This window comes from Nomascus leucogenys, chromosome 6 (genome assembly GCF_006542625.1).
Source record: "Nomascus leucogenys isolate Asia chromosome 6, Asia_NLE_v1, whole genome shotgun sequence".
Lineage (NCBI taxonomy): Eukaryota > Metazoa > Chordata > Mammalia > Primates > Hylobatidae > Nomascus > Nomascus leucogenys.
In genome coordinates this window covers 67,668,633-67,687,189 of record NC_044386.1, presented here as the reverse complement: position 1 = coordinate 67,687,189, position 18,557 = coordinate 67,668,633, and the positions used below count along the sequence as shown (strand labels likewise).

The following is an 18,557-nucleotide window of genomic DNA, read 5'->3' as shown; positions in this document are numbered from 1 at the left end:
ACTATAAAAACCCTAGAAGAAAACCTAGGCAATACCATTCAGGACATAGGCATGGGGAAGGACTTCAGGACTAAATCAAAAGCAATGGCAACAAAAGCCGAAATAGACAAACAGGATCTAATTAAACTAAAGAGCTTCTGCACGGCAAAAGAAACTACCATCAGAGTGAACAGACAACCTACAGAATGGGAGAAAAATTTTGTAATCTACCCATCTGACAAAGGGCTAATATCCAGAATCTATAAAGAACTCAAACAAATTTACAAGAAAAAAAAACCCATCAAAAAGTGGACAAAGGATATAAACAGACACTTCTCAAAAGAAGACATTTATGCAGCCAACAGACACATGAAAAATTGCTCATCATCACTGGCCATCAGAGAAATGCAAATCAAAACCTCATTGTGAGATACCATCTCACACTAGTTAGAATGGCCATCATTAAAAAGTCAGGAAACAACAGGTGCTGGAGAGGATGTGGAGAAATAGGAACACTTTTACACTGTTGGTGGGAGTGTAAATTAGTTCAACCATTGTGGAAGACAGTGTGGTGATTCCTCAAGGATCTAGAACTAGAAATACCATTTGACCTGGCAATCCCATTACTGGGTATATACCCAGTGGATTATAAATCCTGCTACTATAAAGACACCTGCACATGTATGTTTATTGTGGCACTATTCACCATAGCAAAGACTTTGAACCAACCCAAGTGCCCATCAATGATAGACTGGATTAAGAAAACGTGGCACATATACACCATGGAATACTATGAAACCATAAAAAAGGATGAGTTCATGTCCTTTGCAGGGACATGGATGAAGCTGGAAACCATCATTCTCAGCAAACTAACACAAGGACAGAAAACCAAACATTGCATGTTCTCACTCACAGGTGGGAATTGAACAATGAGAACACTTGGACACAGGGAGGGAAACATCACACACCAGGGCCTGTCATGGGGTGGGGGTCTGGGGGAGGGATAGCATTAGGAGAAATACCTAATGTAAATGACGACTTGATGGGTGCAGCAAACCAACATGGCACATGTATACCTATGTATCAAACCTGCACGTTGTGCACACATGCCCTAGAACTTCAAGTATAATTTAAAAAAAAAAAAAAAGCCTACCAAAATTGTCAGCATTTCCCCATGGATACTATATATATATGTACACAGACACACACATGCACACACACATACAGGTGCTATATGTATGAATCATCTCTCTAAGGAGCATAGCATTCCAAAATAATCATAACAAAGCATGATGTCTTTTTCATCAGATCATTTCTGATATCACTTGGAAGGCCCCTCTTTTAACTTCCCGATAGAGCTTTTTCTTCCCTGCTTTAGTCTTCTTGTAATGGATACTTATTCTAGAAATATAAAAAACTTCAGATAAAAAAAGCCATGGAAGAAAAGAAAGGGGGATCTTATTTCTCTTCTCTAGTTTCTTTTGAATGTATGTGTTACTATAGGAGTTATGCCTTCTTATGAATTGTCTCATTTCCTAATTGTCTTAGACAACACAGTTTTACTCGTTATTTTACATTTATTTTTTATTAAATGCTTCACATGTATTAGTTTTTCCAACTAGGCTGTAGTGGATAATAATTGTGTCTTGAAATAGTTTCCTGTAGAGTACTTAACCTTGGGCATGTAACAGATACCCAGAAAATGCTGGTCAGTTAAAAGCTAACTTAGAAGTGGCCGTGACTGGAGTTAACTCAGCTACTCAGATGAAGACAGGCAGAAACTTGTGAACTGGTATATGTCCTGAGTCCTGGACACATATCAACTTCAGGGCAAAGCCTCCTATAGTTGACAGCTCTAGTTTCCAGTATTAATAAGAGCAAAGTCATTGCTGAAGGATCAGCTAATGTTGGGGACAAAGAGTTAAGTGCCTCCCTCTCCAGCCTGCAGCCCACCTTTCTCTGTGCGTGTGCAGAGCAGGCTGAAGAAAGCCAGGCAGCCTCAGCATAATACAAGCCTGGCTCCCTCCTTGCTTAGAAGATGACTGTTCTTAAGCCCAAATTCAGGAGAAGAAAAGCGTTAGGAGCCCTTCAGGCTAGGAGGTTGCCCGTTGGTGATGAAAGAATAATAGCCAGGGCTCCTGACTGCCAGGATTCAATTTTCAAAATAATGATTCTTTAATCCTCACTTTATTTCTCAATGTGAGGTGTCTAACTCTTCTTATATGAGATACTTTTCTTACATAAGATACTCTTCTAACATGAGATACTCACATTTAATCTCACACATACCCCCCTCCCATCCAGAAGTAAACATGGAAAGCTTCCTAATCTGTAGCTTTCTAGGTTCAGGTCTCAGCTACTTGATCAGACTCATGCAGCCTAATAGAACAGGTTTCATCTTAGCTGGAGGGAAAGCTTTGGTTTCCATTCACAGCCTCACTTCAGCATAGGCCCTTTTATATAGATCAGTGGTTCTCAAACCCTTTGGTCTTGGGACCCCTTTACACTATAGAAAATTACTGAGAACCCCAAAAGCTTTAGTTTATGTGGATTATATCTATCAGTGTTTACCAAATTTAAAATTAAAATTGGCAAACATTTAAATATTTTTTAATTTAAAAATAACCTTATTACATGTTACATAAAAATACTTTTATGAAAACTAAATTTTTCAAAACAAAATAAAGTGATATTTCTTTGCATGATTATAAATCTCTTTAATGTCTGACTTAATTGAAGGCAGCTGGATTCTTATATCTGGTTAAAGAATGGGAAGAAAAATGGCCTTAAATATATGATTGGAAGGGTAGTAGTATTTTTCATAGCCTTTTCCAATAATTATGGATATTCTTCTCTAATACTATATCTGAACAAGTAGTAGTTTCTGAAAAGTTAGTTGGCATGTGGAATCTGAAACCATATTAACTAGATGTTTGTATGTACTTTGTTACGTAAAAATTCACTGGTCTATCTTGCACATTGAATGGATCTTTTACCTATGAATGTTTTTGTAATGTCATTCATTGATCATTGAGAGATTATTGGTTCATTGAGTTAATAAGAACTTCAAAATCTTGACACATTTCAGTATAAAATAGTTTAAAAATCACATTTGTTAATATAGACAGCTTAATCAGAAAAGTCTTTAAGTACTGAGAAGCTGTTGAGCTCCCAGTGGCAGATAAACATTTTTCAAAATTCTGATTTTCACTTGAAAGCTCAAATTTCATTATTGGCAACAAATACTATCATTTGAAGTGAAAGGCTTACTTTTTTCATTTTTTTCATCACATTTTTTTTCATTTGTTCAAGTTAACCACAGTTTGTTGTTCTTTAATTAAAAATGGCATTCCATGAAATAAGCAGCTAGTTTAGCTCACAACTCCATCACTCAAGTACTTTTCCTCCAGAAAAAACACTGAACTTTAATACACAGCAGAAGTGCTTTACTTCTTTTCTTTCTCTGTACCATTCTGTCACAGAGGATGTTTTAAAGATGTAAACTCAAGAGTTTATGATGAATAAAATTAATAATTTTTACTGCTTTATTCAGGACATCCTTCTGTGAAACTGGGCGTTTATCTGGAAGTGTGGCAATAAAAAATATAGTTGGGTGCTGCTAACTTGATTCAAGCTAAGGCACAAGCAGTTTTACCCACCATTGCTTTTGCACCATCAGTGCAATTATCAACACGATGAAAAAGGCCAACAATATCTTAGAATTTTTATGAAAACACATTTGGTCTTAAAGGGTATCTAAAGGATCTTGGGCCCCCAAGGCTCTGCAGATCACATTTTTCTAAGTATTGGTAGAGATGTCAGTAATAGTTCACCTTTATTAAACCTGCAGTATGTGCCATCCATGGTTATATGCATTAATTAGTTTAATCATCAGATATACAGGTATATGGAGAGCCTAACACAGTCTAGAAAATGTATTCTTTTTAACTTCTGGACTCTGGTACGTTTTGGCTGCTCTGCTGCTGATGCACGGGAGCTAATTAAAATCTGAAGAATTTTTAGTAGCATTGCTGCTAGGGGTATAAAGCTCCATTTTCTCAATCCCAAAAGTGTTTAGACCTTGAGAAGTTCATTGGTTGTACCTGGGTTTGCTTGGTGGGTCCTGAGTCTCTAGTATATGTCAGATGACAAAATATGTTGTGCTTTTCATGGCTCCTGAAAATGTCCCCTTCTGCCCCTCTCCCCCTGAATTTTATTTCTCTTCATAGTTATTGTTTCTCTCACTTACTGCACTTTGGTCTCACAATTTGAAACATTGTCCAGTACATATGGCTTTAAACGTCAGTCCTTCCATGGAATTACATCTGCCTGTCAGCAACGCAGCAGTAAGTCTTGCCTCCTTTTCTGGCAGGACCTGGCGGCTACTTTTTTTTTTTTTTTTTTTTTTTTTTTTGACTGTACTTTAGCTTGGTCACACATAAATATTTATCCCATTCTCTGACACTGACTTTGAAGGTTTGCCTGGACAAAGAATGGAGTGGAAGGTGTTTACTGCTCCATGCTTTGAGGCCAAAAGGATGTTTCCTTTCCCATTTGCCCTCTAGTGAGGTGTTTTGCTTTACATGCTCTCTAGGCCATAAATATTTATTTGGATTTTTGAGTCAGTGTGAGGCTAAGAGCTTACCCAAATCCTGAATTAATCTGAAAGCCAGGTTAAGGGAAACTAATATGTACTTGGTTTTATTATGATTCTGTAAAATTCTCTGCTTGAGCAGATTAGTAATTCCACCAGATCTGATTATTGCTTTTCCAGTGTGGCAGGGACTGGGATAGCATGTATTATATCTGCAGAGAAGTGTTTTGTTAGTGGTGAGAACTATAATTCTTCCAAGCCAAGGTATACGTTTTAGAGGAAATTGTACTGACGGGACTAGAAAAACTTAAATTGGGTCCGAGAGTCTATGTTTTTGTCTTGCTTTCATTCTTACTGCACAAGTAATAACTAGGAGTGCATCCATACGTGTCTGTGGTCACCTCTGTGACGCTGCCTCTGCTGTGCTGCATGCCCAGTGCCCTGGGCTCCGCAGTTGCCGGCCTCCACGCTACCATGCCTGCCCCACCGCCCCAGCAGCGGCCAGGTCCTGTGCCCGGCCCTTTGCGCTGCGCAGTGTGCATGTGTTTGGGGTCTGCGTGGCAGCCTGACCTGCTGTGGCCTCCTAGGCCCTGTGCCTGTGGCTACAGTGGCTGCGTGCTGTGCACCAAAGGAGACAGAGCTTCTGTTGAATTCCTGAGTGATGAAATTAAGGAGGAAAGGGAAATCGAGAAGCATAAGAGGCATTCCCTCCCTAAGAGGTCTGGAAGTTGGGAGCTAGAATTTAAATGGAACAGAAGCTAAATTAGCATGGCAAGTTGCCAGGGGAAAGATCACTGTCACTTTCAACATTATCAACAGCATCCCACCCACATCTGATGGTGAGGAGGAGCCCTCACAAGGGCTGTAGGTTGAAGAACAGGATTCTGAATTGACATCAACTCCCAGTTTCATAGTTGAAGTTATGAAGAATGATAGCAAGAAGGTCCTGGTGCTGACTGTCACTATCAGAGGATGAGTTTGGACAAGAGCAGGTGGAGAGTAACATTTTCTCCATCAGGGAAGTTAGCTTTCAGTCCAATGGCAAGTCTGGACGGAAGGGCACTAGTACACACTCAACGCAGAGTCCCCGGACTAGGCCTTGTATTATTTCCTTGAGGACAAAGGGGTGGACAACGCTTTTGTGGAAGGGTTGGTGGAGCTCAGCACAGTTCCGGAGCACCAGGAGGATGTTACTTTTCTTGAAAATCTCGAAAGTTTTGTCAAGGACCAGCAGAGTAGACAGACACTGAAAGCCTTAGTTTTATGGCAGGCTTTGGCCAGCAAACAAATCCTACCGTGAAGCCAGGCACTATCATCCTAATATCATGGACAAAAAATAGCAAATTTAAATTATTTCTTTTGTGCTCTCATTTACTATTCATTTGTTTTTTTTCTGTACAAATCTATTATTACTAGTTTTTTTTTGAGACGGAGTCGGTCTGTCGCCCAGGCTAGAGTGCAGTGGTGCGATCTCGGCTTACTGCAAGCTCCGCCTCCCGGGTTCACACCATTCTCCTGCCTCAGCCTCCCGAGTAGCTGGGACTACAGGCGCCCGCCACCACGCCCAGCTAATTTTTGTATTTTTAGTAGAGACGGGGTTTCACCATGTTAGCCAGGATGGTCTCGATCTCCTGACCTCGTGATCTGCCCACCTCGGCCTCCCAAAGTGCTGGGATTACAGGCGTGAGCCACTGCTCCCGGCCTAGATTTTTTTAAATAATATGACAGACAATAAAATTAGGGTTTCTCCTCCAAAATGTATACATGTGAATTAACTAGGAGATGCAGGAACTTTTATATTTGGACTCTGAGGAAACAGGTTTCTGACAAGGAGCCCAGCGTAGCCCTTAAATGGCTTTGCCCCTAGAGGATACAGATATTATCTAACCTAACAGGTATTAGTCTGCAGTCCCTGCCTAGTGAGATCTCTTAAGAACATCCTTTAACTGTGCTTCTCTCTGACTTGGGTGTCCTTTTTTAAGGTTTTCAGTTTATGTGTCCCATCTGAATCTAACACACCCACAGGGTTGATAGACACAGCAGTAAGTTAAATTAATCCTTTACATCTAGGTCTCTTTTAAAGCTTGGTAACTGAGTTCTATTTTTATATCCTTACGATGAGCCAAGACTGTATATGGAGCAGACATCTGCCATCTATAGTGATGTGGAGTAGAAACCTCGACTATTAGAGATGCCGCGGGCTACCAGAAGCACTGATCTGTTTACTCCCCTTTCTTTCACTGATTGACTGAGTGACCTTCATTGTCCCCTTGGCACTGCCTGGCCTGAATTAAGGATCTTCCTGCCATCCATACCTTGTAGGACTGTGATATGCAGTGCCAGGGTAGGATGCATTTGTGATTTAAGAGCAGTGTGTCTCACCTCTGTCATCTTCTGGAAGTGTGGATGGTAAGGGAAGAGGTGAGCAGTGCCTTCCCAGCCATTCCAACAGGTCCCCTTCCTCCTTTACCTCCTATGCCAGTGCCAATCAGCAATTTTCAGGGGCTTTTTAGTATGACCTCTGAAGGTTCCACAGCTGTTTTGAGTCCCAGTTCAGTAATCTTTCCTTTACCTGTATAGACAGTAAAATTTCTGTAAAACCAGTATGAGCCCCAATAAATTCTGAATTCAAAGTCACTGTGGTTTTTTTCTCTTGATGCTTATGAAAGGAGTCCAAGATGCAGTGTCAGCTGACTCTTGCCAAAGATCCAGTACAAAAAAAGGCTGTTCAGACTTAAGGATGATGGTCAGATGTCCCATTGTAAAGCCTTTAGATCTGTTCTCTCAGCCCAGTGTGGATGCAAATATTGTTTAATCAAAATAGAATAGTTAGCACCCTGAACTCATAATTGGGATATTCTTTTATTGTTATATAGCCGGTTTGTCTTTTGATGATATATTCTACTTCTGTGTATGTCATAACCCACCCTTAAAATACAAAATTTTTTTTTTTTTGAGACACAGTCTCACTCTGTTGCCCAGGCTACAGTGCAGTGATGCAGTCATGGCTTACCGCACCCTCAACGTCCAAGGCTCAAGCAGTCCTCCCACCTCAGCCTCCCAAACAGCTGACTACAGGCGTGTGCAACCAACCCAGCCTTTTTTTTTTTTTTTTTTTTTTTTTTTTTTTTTTTGTAGCAACAGGGTCTCGCTTTGTTGCCCAGGCTGGTCTCAAACTGCTAGGCTCAAGAAATCCTTCAGCCTCAGCCTCCCAAATTGCTAGGATTATAGGCGTGAGCCACTGCACATTGCCTATAATAAGAATTTTGTAACCTCAGCCAATGATGTGTCTTCTATTTGCATGAAGTGGCTGAAACACCCAGCTCTCCCTGAGCCATGACAGCCACAGTCCTGCTCCCCCCTGTTGTCCTTCCAGCAACATTGAAGCAACTCATCTCACAGACGATGATCTGCTGGGCCCAGGAGGACCAGATCCAGGATTCAGAGCTGGTCCGAATGATGTTCAACCTCCTCCGGAGACAGTATGACAGCATCGGGGAGCTGCTGCAGGCGCTGCGGAAGACCTACACCATCAGCCACACCTCTGTAAGCGACACCATCAACCTGCTGGCTGCCCTGGGCCAAATCCGCTCCCTCCTCAGTGTCAGGATGGGCAAGGAAGAGGAGTTGCTCATGATCAATGGGCTGGGGTAGGTGATTCACGGTTACATGCTGTTCTCTCTAGAAAGCTTTAAGTGGGAAAACTGACTTATCTTGACATAGGGATGTAGTGGAATCAAATCATATTAAATCTTTGTGTGACCTGATTCCAATTTCACTCCTCATGGGGTCATATCCTTTGTAACCTGAGAGACCCGACTACTCACAGTGAAAGGCATTGCTAAAAGAAGTATGGAGGAGTCTTGGGGAAAAGCACTTGGTTTTAATCTTTTGAAAATAGCCCCAGGGAGCCCATGAAAACATCTGGAGGAAGGGACAGTGTGTTCAACCCAAGACAGAAATGATCTGAGCACCTGAGCTTTTGACTCGAAATCTTCCGAAACTTACCTCTGAAAAATTGCCACCTGATCTCTCCCTTTTCTCAGGACTAACCTAGAGTCATTTTTGTTAGTTCATTGAGATAACTTTCCCCTTAACAGTAGCTCATGGCTCTCCCTTAGAAGCCATGTAGTCAAAAAAAATTCATAGCATTTTAGACATCAAAAGGGTTTCCTATAATTATGTAGGGTAGCCCTTCTATTTCGCAGATGAGAACACAAAGGCCCAAAAAGATTCACTAACCAGCCTACAGTTTTACTTTCTTAGAATCAAGAACTAGACCTACAGATATCCTCCTACCTAACTTCTCATCCTACCACCCTTGAGCCAGCAAACCAAAGGAGCATCACCAAGGTGCAGGAAAGGGACGTTCAGGATCCTTGGGGGAAATGCACGCATTCGCCAAACTCATTTCCAAAGAGAAATCTTACATACGTGAAGAAACTCTTATGGGAAGAGAATACAGTTAGAGAATTATTCTCTCCCCAGCCTTCGTAGTAGACATAGCAGAAGTAAAAACTGGCAATTGCAGGTGGTGTTTCCTGCAACCCTCAAGAGAAGGGGAATGGGCAGCCAGAAAGTAACCACCCAGCAAGGGAGTACACAGCAAATTACCAAGCTGTTTCTGTATTTTGATTTGCATGCAGCTTTACTCTGTGAATTTATGTTGGATGACTTAAAGATGTAATTGTTCTTACATCTTAATGTCATGAGTTTTTAAAGACTATTGTCCAAAAGCTTCATTGGTATCTAAAATTATTACAAGAAAAAATAAAACAAGGGATGTTTAATAGGTCATTAGAAAGAAATGTTTCAGAGAGAAAAAGCAAGTACTTAGAGGAGCACAGAACATTTCTGTCAGCTAAAATGGCCCTCCACATATATTCCAGCTGACCTAGTGCCTTCTTACTATCTTTTCAGCCTGTTACTTTCATATTACTTTGCCCTCTCATGTGTTTGTGTGTTCTCATCCCTGAATTTTCATAGCATATAAATAAGTAGGTGCTGAAGACTCTCTCTGATCCTTATCCTAGGGACATAATGAACAACAAGGTGTTTTACCAGCATCCCAACCTCATGAGAGTCCTGGGCATGCACGAGACGGTGATGGAGGTGATGGTGAATGTGTTGGGTACGGAGAAATCTCAGGTAATGCTAAAAGGAGAACCTAGCCAGAACTTGTCCCTTGAGGCAGGAGCACATGAGGTGACTTGTTCAGAGCCACGTGGCTGGTGTCCCTTGCCTCAGTTTCTCTTCCAGGGGGAGGAAGGGATAGGCACAGTGCCAAGAAGGAGCCAAGCGATGGGATAATGCTGCTGGACGGAATCCCATTGTGTAAGAGCTCCTGAAGCTTGGAGACTTTCTTCACTAATCCCACTGGGCTATTCAGTTGCTAAGTTTACTTCCCGTATTCGGCAGCCCTGCTCTTTCCAAGATGAAATCACTCTGACTTCCACTTAGGAGGCTGGTGTGTCTTGTGCTGAGTCAGGGGAAGGCTGTTCTAAAGGAGAACAAGATCTCAATAGTGATCCTGGCAGTGTTTCCCCAGAAGTATTTGTGTTTCCTCTGTCAACCGAGCTCCTGAAGAAGCCAGATTTCCTTGCCAGCTCCCTCATGAGGAGCCTGCATCAGGGGGATCTCCTGTTGGTAAGGAGAGAGGAGTGGGGATAGGACACAACTGGACATTTATCCCAGCTGGGCTGGGGTCCTCCTCACAGTTAAACTGCTTCTGCAGACAGTAGATAGGGTGTGGCTTCAAATGTTGGAATTTCCAGAGTGCCAGGGTCCTAGGAAGGGATGATTTCTGGTGCAGTTTCATCAGTGCTACTGGGGAGGGGGGTGGGTGTGTAGAAGGAACAGAAGCCAGGGTCACGTTCCTCATGGGCTTCCTTCTGATCTCTTGGGAAAGTGAAATCTCTCCAGAAGATCCCTGAGCACATGTCTGGATGCCTCAGCGAGCAGATAGACTGTAAGTTTCTGAACCTTATTGCTTAGAGCATCCTCTGTGATATTAAAGGAGGAAATCAAGGTTGTCTTAGGATCCCGAGCAAGGTTAACACTGGCACCATTTATTGAGCATTGTAGGATCAAAACTAAGATTTGGCCCAACCTAGAGATGCTGGTTACTTTGTTAAGCAGAAAAGCCAAGCGCAATCAACAGTAATGTAAGATGGCATCTTTATGCTAGACTGCATGAATCAAATTACAAGTGCTACGGAATCCCATAGAAGAGCAATTATCAATGACAAAAGTAGTCAGAGAAGACTCAGAGAGCGATGCCTTTCAGACTTGCGTAACTGTAGAGGCCAGCCTTGACCCAGGGCAATTGGGCTTTGATATACTGGTGGGCCTTATGTGTCTACGATGACCTGTGTCTGTCTGTCTGTCTGTCTGTCTGTCTCTCTCTCTCTCTCTCTCTCTCTCTCTCTCCCCCCCCTTTCTCTCTCCCATCTCTCTCTCCTCTCCTCACTCTCTCTTCTCTCTCTCCTCACTCTGTCTTCTCTCTCTCCTCACTCTGTCTCCTCTCTGTCTCTCCTCTCTCTCTCTCTCTCTCTCTCTGAATTCTGTCCACTCCCTTCCTGGTTGGAAACAATAGCCTGGTAGAAGGTCATGCAATTTCACGTGACTTCCGAGGATGATTGGGATTCTTGTTTGACATCTGTTTCTCTTGGAGGAAAGATATTTCAGGAACTATAACTGTCTCTCCTATGAATAAGTCTTGAGAAAAAAAAATGGAAGAAGAAAGTTCGTTTTACCAAGTGTTCACACTTTACCCACTTAAGACTCTGAGGTCAGGGTTTTCAGAAAGGCCTCACGATAGATTCTTTTGTCTGACACTTTCTACTTCTCCCTACAGATTGCATTTCCAAAGATGGTTGCTAGTTGCTGCCGTTTCCTTTGCTATTTCTGTCGAATTAGCCGGCAAAATCAGAAGGCAATGTTTGAGCATCTGAGTTATCTTCTGGAGAACAGCAGTGTTGGCCTAGGTGCGTAAGTCTTCTTGTAACTTCCACATCCAAACTCAAAGGTTACACTCCCCCTTTTGACCACTTAGGAAATACAGGTAAAGAAGCCACATGCGTGCTGTGATATTTGTAAATGCTAGAAGAGACTCTGCCTGATTTAAAACAACTGAAGTAACGATGCCACAACAACGTTCTCCAACATAAGTAGAGATGTTGCCGCCAGCCAAGATTGGTGACAGATTAGTGTTGGCATAGTCGTACAGTTTTACCTCACCTCTCTTGGGACCAGTGGCCCATGGTTTACAAAATGCCCCTGGGATTGCAGATATAGTCTGGGGGCACAGCTCTTCCCAGCCCACTCAACTGACCAGGGAGCAGTGCTGATGAGACCAAGGTCATAGATCCGATCTCATCTTGGCAGGCTGGCTGCAGGCTGCATACCTGTCCATCAACCTCCCAACAAGTGCTTTCCTTAGCGGGGAGGAAGACTGGCCAAGAGCAATCGTGGATAAACAGTGTAAATCCACCACCACCACTAGAAAAGCAAGTCAATGCATATGCCTTACTCACTGTTCTGGATATAAACGAAATGAATTTGTGTAATACACAAATACTTGTACTCGAAAACTGAAGTTTCACGGGTTTTTATTTCTCAAATGCAACCTCAGGCTACTAACCTTTTTGTAAAATGCCACCTGAAGTTTTTCTTAATTCTAGCCTGAGAACCAAACAAACAAGTCAAAAACAACATTGGTGACCTGGTGAAACTATATGAGCTAATGCTGTTTGATGCTATTTTTAAACTCCAGGTGGTAGCCCCAGAAATATACAAGTTCCACTGGGCTTAGTTGGTCAAGTGGCATCTGATATGGGGACCTCAAGAAGTTTTGTGTTAGAAAAGCACTTGGAAATACATGGTCCCGACTGGTAGTGTGAACCGATTTTCTATTAATTTGTATTCATGGCAATGAATTTGGGGAGGAAGGATAGCTAATAGAGCTGTTCTTAACGCAAGTGGACTGGCCCGTTGGCGAACAGTCGTGTAAACCAGGTTTCAATGTGTTTGCTGCCCTCTCCTGTCCGCTTATGTGCACTGCAGTCTCGGCTTAGCGCCGAGTGCCTTCCTCTGTCCTTTTCTTGCTAATCCTCCCCTCCTCCCTCAGCCTCCCCGTCGATGAGGGGATCCACTCCGCTGGATGTGGCAGCTTCCTCTGTGATGGACAACAACGAGTTAGCGCTGAGCTTAGAGGAACCAGACCTCGAGAAGGTAACCGGCCCTTGGGGAGACAGTGTGGTGCTCTTTCTGCCTGTAGTGATAAGCAGACCACAGATGGAGTCTCTGTCACTGTATGGTCATCTTGGTGGGCTTGTAGGGAAAGTGTGGAAGAATGTGAGTAACCGGTAGCAGCACAACGATTATGACCAAGGGATCTCCTGTGAACACAGGTAGCCAACTTCAGAGACTTGTGGACATTTATGTTCTTCGTGTGTGGAAGCCCAGCCTCGTTGGTCTACATGGAACATTACCAGATGCCTGTGGTTCCTAATAAAGTTCTATGTAATTTACAAATTTATACATTTACCTATGGAAGGAAGAGACATGGCAGAATACTGTATAATCAGTGTCCTTTCCATGTGCAACTGAGACAAACTGAGCTGCCCTCTGCTGGGAGCGTGAATGAAGCTCCTGGTGGTGGAGCTGGTTGAGGCGGCCTCACTACATCTTTTCCCCATCCCTTTCTTTCAATGATGTCCTTGGCCGGAGGGCTGACAGGGTTCACAGTGTGACTTTCTGAGTGTGGAGAAGAGCAACCTGGAGGGGGAGGGGGGAGGAGAGGAGGGATGTGGGCAAGTCAAAGACAAATCAAAGGTCATCATTATGTAGGGGGTTTGGGAGCATGCGGAAAAGGGCACCTGAGCCTGACTAGGGGATTGGGAAGGTCACTCAGAAACAGTCGTGACCTGAGGGATGAGTAGAAGCTGATCAGCCGCATTGTTGGGGAAGCATGCCAGGGATGTTTGCATGTCGGAGAGGAGAGCATGGCGTGCTGGGGAATAGGAGACTGGGTATGACTGAAGCACAGCGTGCCTGGGGGATGTGGTGAGAATGCAGCAGAAGCAGTGAGGAATTGAACTTTGTGCTACCATTTCTATTACTAAAAGAAATTCATGCTCATACACTGTGCCAGGCTTTATTCTGAATGCTTCCCACAGATGAACTCACGTGACCCTGAGACCAAGCCCTTTCATTGTTGCCTGCTAGTTACAGGCAAGGAAGTGGAGGCATAAAGAGATTGGGTGGCATCCTCAGTGTCGTGCGGTTAGTCAGTAGCACAGCCAGGCATCGAGAGCATTGGGCTCCGGAGGCTGTGCTCCTACCCATTTTATTACAGGAGGTCACCGTAGAGCCAAGAGTGGTGGAAACCACTGGAGATTATTAGGCAAAGGGGCAACACGGTACGATTCGTATTTTAGAAAACACCCCAGTTTCAGTAAGAAGAACTGGTTGGAACAGAAATAAGTCTTGAGGCAAGGAGGAGAGTTTCTCTAGTAATCAAAGCCCAAGACTGTGCTGGCTTCAATTAATATTGATGCAGTGGGTGTGAGAAGCATTTGAAGCCAGGGGACCGATCTATTAGAGGACAAATTGCAGCCATTAATTAGATATCAGTTCAGCCCATGTTTTCCTCCAAGGAGTGCAGGAGGTATAGCAGATCTGAGGAGGCTGGCGATGAGTTTGGGGTCTGTCAAGTAGAAGGGGCCCCGAGGCTCCCAAATGGCATTGTCAAGTAGGGAGTTGACGACGTGGCAGTAAATCTCAGGAGAGCTCTCTGAGCTGCAGATAGAGCACACAGAGGGTGGTTGAAGCTCTGGGGGTACATGAGGTGACTCCAGGGGCTGGTCTGGAGCAAGAAGAGAAGCATGTCCAGGCCAGAGCCCTGAGGACCACCAGCATATTTAAGGGAGTCGCTGAGGAAAAGGCACCAACAAAAAACAGGAGGAGGAGCAGCCAAGAGGATGAAAAAACCCAGAAAATCTAGTATCTGAGAAGCTGAGAGGAAAAATTGAGAAATAAATACACATTTTTTTCTTCGTGTCGCATAGTGAATGTGGGGTGGCTCAAAGAAGACAGGGTGAGGAAAGAGAGAGAGGGGATGTCTTGATTAAACGATTGTGGCAGCAGATGGCCTTCCTCTAGCTGAGGCAGCCACACAGACCACATAGATTTACCACTCACGAAGATTCTGCTGTTTCAGGCCTTGGCAGAGAATCATTGGCCAAGCTGCAAAACCATGTCTGATCTATTAAGATGAGATGATAATTACCCACCAATAATTCGTTGACATTTTTCAGTTAGTAAATTCTATTTCAAATGCATTCAACTGATAATTACTGAGGGCCTATCATGAACCAGGCAGACAAAACGCCCGTGTTTATGCAGCATATTTCTAATGGGAGGAACTTTGCTTGTAGTAAGAGGAGGATATTACTTTGCTGGGGCTGCCATAACAAAGTACCACAGGTTGGGTGACATAAACATCAGAAATTTATTTTCTCACAGTTCTGGAAGCTGGAAGTCCAAGATCGAGGTGTGAGCAGATTTGGTTTCTTCTGAGGCTTCACCTCCTGGCTCGCAGATAGATGGCCACTGTTTTGCTGTGTCGTCACTTGGTGTTTTCTTTGTGTGCACGTATCCTTGGTATCTCTCTATGTGTCCAGATTTCCTCCTCTTGAAGGACATGACCCCAACAACTCAGTCTAACTTAATCACCTCTTTACAGCCCCTATATCCAAATACAGAAACATTCTGGGATACTGGGGGTTAGGGCTTCCATATATGAAATTTGCAGGAGACAATTTAGCCCATGACAGAGGGGTTTGTCTTTGAGTTGGTCCTTTTATTTTGTTCTTTAAAGTATTTTGAAATATCAAAGAGACATTTTTACAATAATATTTTGAGGTGGCAGATTTAAGTGAAAGCGTTTTTTTTTATTTTGTCAGATGCAATCAATATTTCCGGTGGACTTCATTGGGTCCCTTATAAATCATTAAGTTAAAAGCAGGAATCAAGGATAGAATCTATTTACTGACCTTATCAAATATGATATTTATCAAACAACCCAAAACCATAATAGAAGAACCTTGCTTTTTAACATTCTGTTAAAAGAGGGCAGTCGCAGTGGCTCACGCCTGTAATCCCAGCACTTCGGGAGGCCGAGGCAGGTGAATCATTTGAGGTCAGGAGTTCAAGACCAGTCTGGCCAACATGGCGAAACCCCGTCTTTACTAAAAAGAAATACAAAAATTAGCCAGGCGTGGTGGTGGGTGCCTGTAGTCCCAGCTACTCAGGAGGCTGAGGCAGGAGAATTGTTTGATCCCAGGAGGCAGAGGTTGCAGTGAGCCGAGATCATGCCACGGCACTCCAGCCTGGGAGCCTGGGTGACAGAGCAAGACTCCGTCTCAAAAAAAAAAAAAAAAAAAAAAAAATCTGTTAAAAGAAGTCCCAGTCAATATGACTTAGGGTTAACTTTAATAAGCTCTCAGCTGCAAAAGGAGTAAGTGAAAATGACCAGACCAGAGGGAAATGCTAGAAGTTGCTCCTCCAGGCCCAGTAGGCCTGTGTTGTGAAGGGTACCAGCCACCTCCTACATACACACAAGACTCAAGCACCATGCCACCTGTCGTGAGAGCTTCCATAAATGCTGTGTCTATTCATGGTCTCTGCTTCTAGAGGGAAAGACCTCAGCCAAACTCTATTATTCATACATTTAGATGACAATAAATAGCTCAGTGTTTTAGGTGGTGTGATGATAACCAATGCTTGTGTGAAAAGCAGCTGAATGGGTCTTCTTTGACAAGGCAATGCCACAAGGTTTTGCACTCCATATCCTATTCTCAGCCTCAGTTCATCTTTTGAAACAATGTTGCTCAGCAAAGACATGGAGCCTCCACTGGAAGAAGTCAGATGTGATTAACGCAGGCCAGCAAGCTGGGAGAGGGGAGAAATGGGCACTTCGGGAAATCTGTAAAGGGGATGAGGTTTGCCACACCGTTTTCAAGTAGTTGGGGTGGCTTAGCACACTGCCATAGACTTTATTCAGCCCAATGTCAGGAAATTACCCAAGTTTGGTTCACAGGGAAGAACAGCAAAGGACGGGTATGCTGGAGTTTCTCCCTTCTATTGATCACGCCAGAAATTAGATCATTTAGGATTGAACAGTAGCCCTACCCCAACACATACACACACGCATATGCACACACACACGCACACACACTCTTTCTTTCTCTCTCTCTTTCTCATATGGGCAATTATAGCAACCTGTGAAGTGTCTGCACCTGCAATCTTGAAAACTCTGCCCAATTCTGGCCCTTATTGATGCTTCCTTGACATTTTAAAGACAAAATCAAATCTGAACTCTAAACAGAATATTATCTTTACTGGTTTAAGAAGGAAAAAGTGTGGTGATAGATTCTTGCTGAGTTTGGCCTTATTTTTATTATACTTGCAAAATAGAATATTTGACAGCAGCAAGTAAGTGATTCATTGAACAAACATTTATTGAATAGCTACTATGTGCTAGGCCCTGGAGGTTAAAAAATTCTTAAAAACACCATCCCTGACTTTGAGGATTTTGGAGCACTGTGGATTCTCCTCTTCTCTGTGTATACATAAGATACCAAAGGTGAAATTAGAATAGCAACTGTGTTTTAAACAAAGGTATATTTGCCAGGCTTTTTGCCTGACAGCTGCTGAAAAGTAGAACAGAATATAAAATCGTCTGTAAGATCCTAGCACAGAGATCTCGTGATAAGTGGTAACCTGGAAGCAAAGAGACCACCACCAATCCCAGTCCTTAATGGATGGGGATCTCTCTTTCTGGCCATTCCAACCTTAACATCTTGGCTTTTGACTTTGGGCAACTGTGGTGGATGCAGAACGAGAGTAGACACCCCTGATTACTCAAGGGCCCAGTCTGGGTCAATCAGTGACTGAATATTGTGGCCTTGCAATACCATGGCCAAATGAACATGGCCAGCCCCCAGTGGGCCCTTCTTTTCCTGCACTGTTATCTCCCCAGATGTACGCTAGCTAGGCTTATTTTTAAATGACAGCTCCCTCTTGCCAGAACTGGGAAAACCAGAAACTGACAGTACATGGTGTGTTCCTACATAACAATGATAATCAATCTTGTTAATTACTTGGAAACAAAAAATGAATTGGAGGCTCTTTCTAGCCTCTAGGGAAATGGAAGCCTTTCAGTTCTTAGAATTTCACAGGCCTCACAGCTATCTCATAAAAAAAAAATAAATAAAAACTTGAGCAGTTTTTTTTTGTTTGTTTCTTATATATGTGTAAGATTTATTTTTAAATTTTTTTATTGTGTTAAAATACACAAAATATATAATTTACTATCTTGATCATTTTTAACTGTATATGTAGTATTCAGTACTTTTGTAATGTTGTTGAATTGTCACCACCATCTATCTCCATAACTATTTTCATCTTGTAAAACTGAAATTCTAGACCCACTTAACAATAACTTTTCATTCTTCCCTCCCCTCCCCCAAGTCCCTGGCAACCACCATTCTACTTTCTGTCTTTATGGGTTTTACTACTCGAATTACCTCCTATGAATGGAACGATATGGTATTTGTCTTTTTGTGACTGGCTTATTTCACTTAGCGAATGTCCTCAATGTTCATCACATTGTAGCATATATCAAAATTCTGTTCCTGTTTAAGGCTGAATAACCCATTGTATGTATATATCACATTTCGCTTATTCATTCATTCATCCATCAGTGGCCACGTGGGTTGCTTCCACATTTTAGCTTTCAATTATTTGGGGGTAGATACCCAGAAGTGGAATTGCTGGATCATATAGCAATTCTGTTTTTAATTTTCTGAGGATCTGTAGTACTGTTTTCCACCGTGGCTGTACCATTTTACATTCTCACCAGCAATGCACAGGAGTTCCAACTTCTCTACATCCTCAACCAACACTTGTTATTTTTTGA

At 42.8% G+C, this 18,557-nt stretch overlaps 1 protein-coding gene and 1 pseudogene across 4 annotated transcripts in view; both read left to right on the top strand.

Moving 5' to 3' along the window:
* RYR3 (ryanodine receptor 3) overlaps nt 1-18,557 on the top strand; it is a 568,187-nt gene that overhangs the window by 386,649 nt on the left and 162,981 nt on the right. For all 4 annotated transcript variants that reach the window (XM_030814359.1, XM_030814360.1, XM_030814362.1 and 1 more), the window contains exons 39-42: nt 7,950-8,223; nt 9,607-9,721; nt 11,430-11,559; nt 12,702-12,805. In XM_030814359.1, the coding sequence (XP_030670219.1) occupies nt 7,950-8,223; nt 9,607-9,721; nt 11,430-11,559; nt 12,702-12,805 (623 nt within the window). The remainder of the gene's footprint in view (nt 1-7,949; nt 8,224-9,606; nt 9,722-11,429; nt 11,560-12,701; nt 12,806-18,557) is intronic.
* LOC105739863 lies at nt 5,048-5,873 on the top strand (annotated as a pseudogene).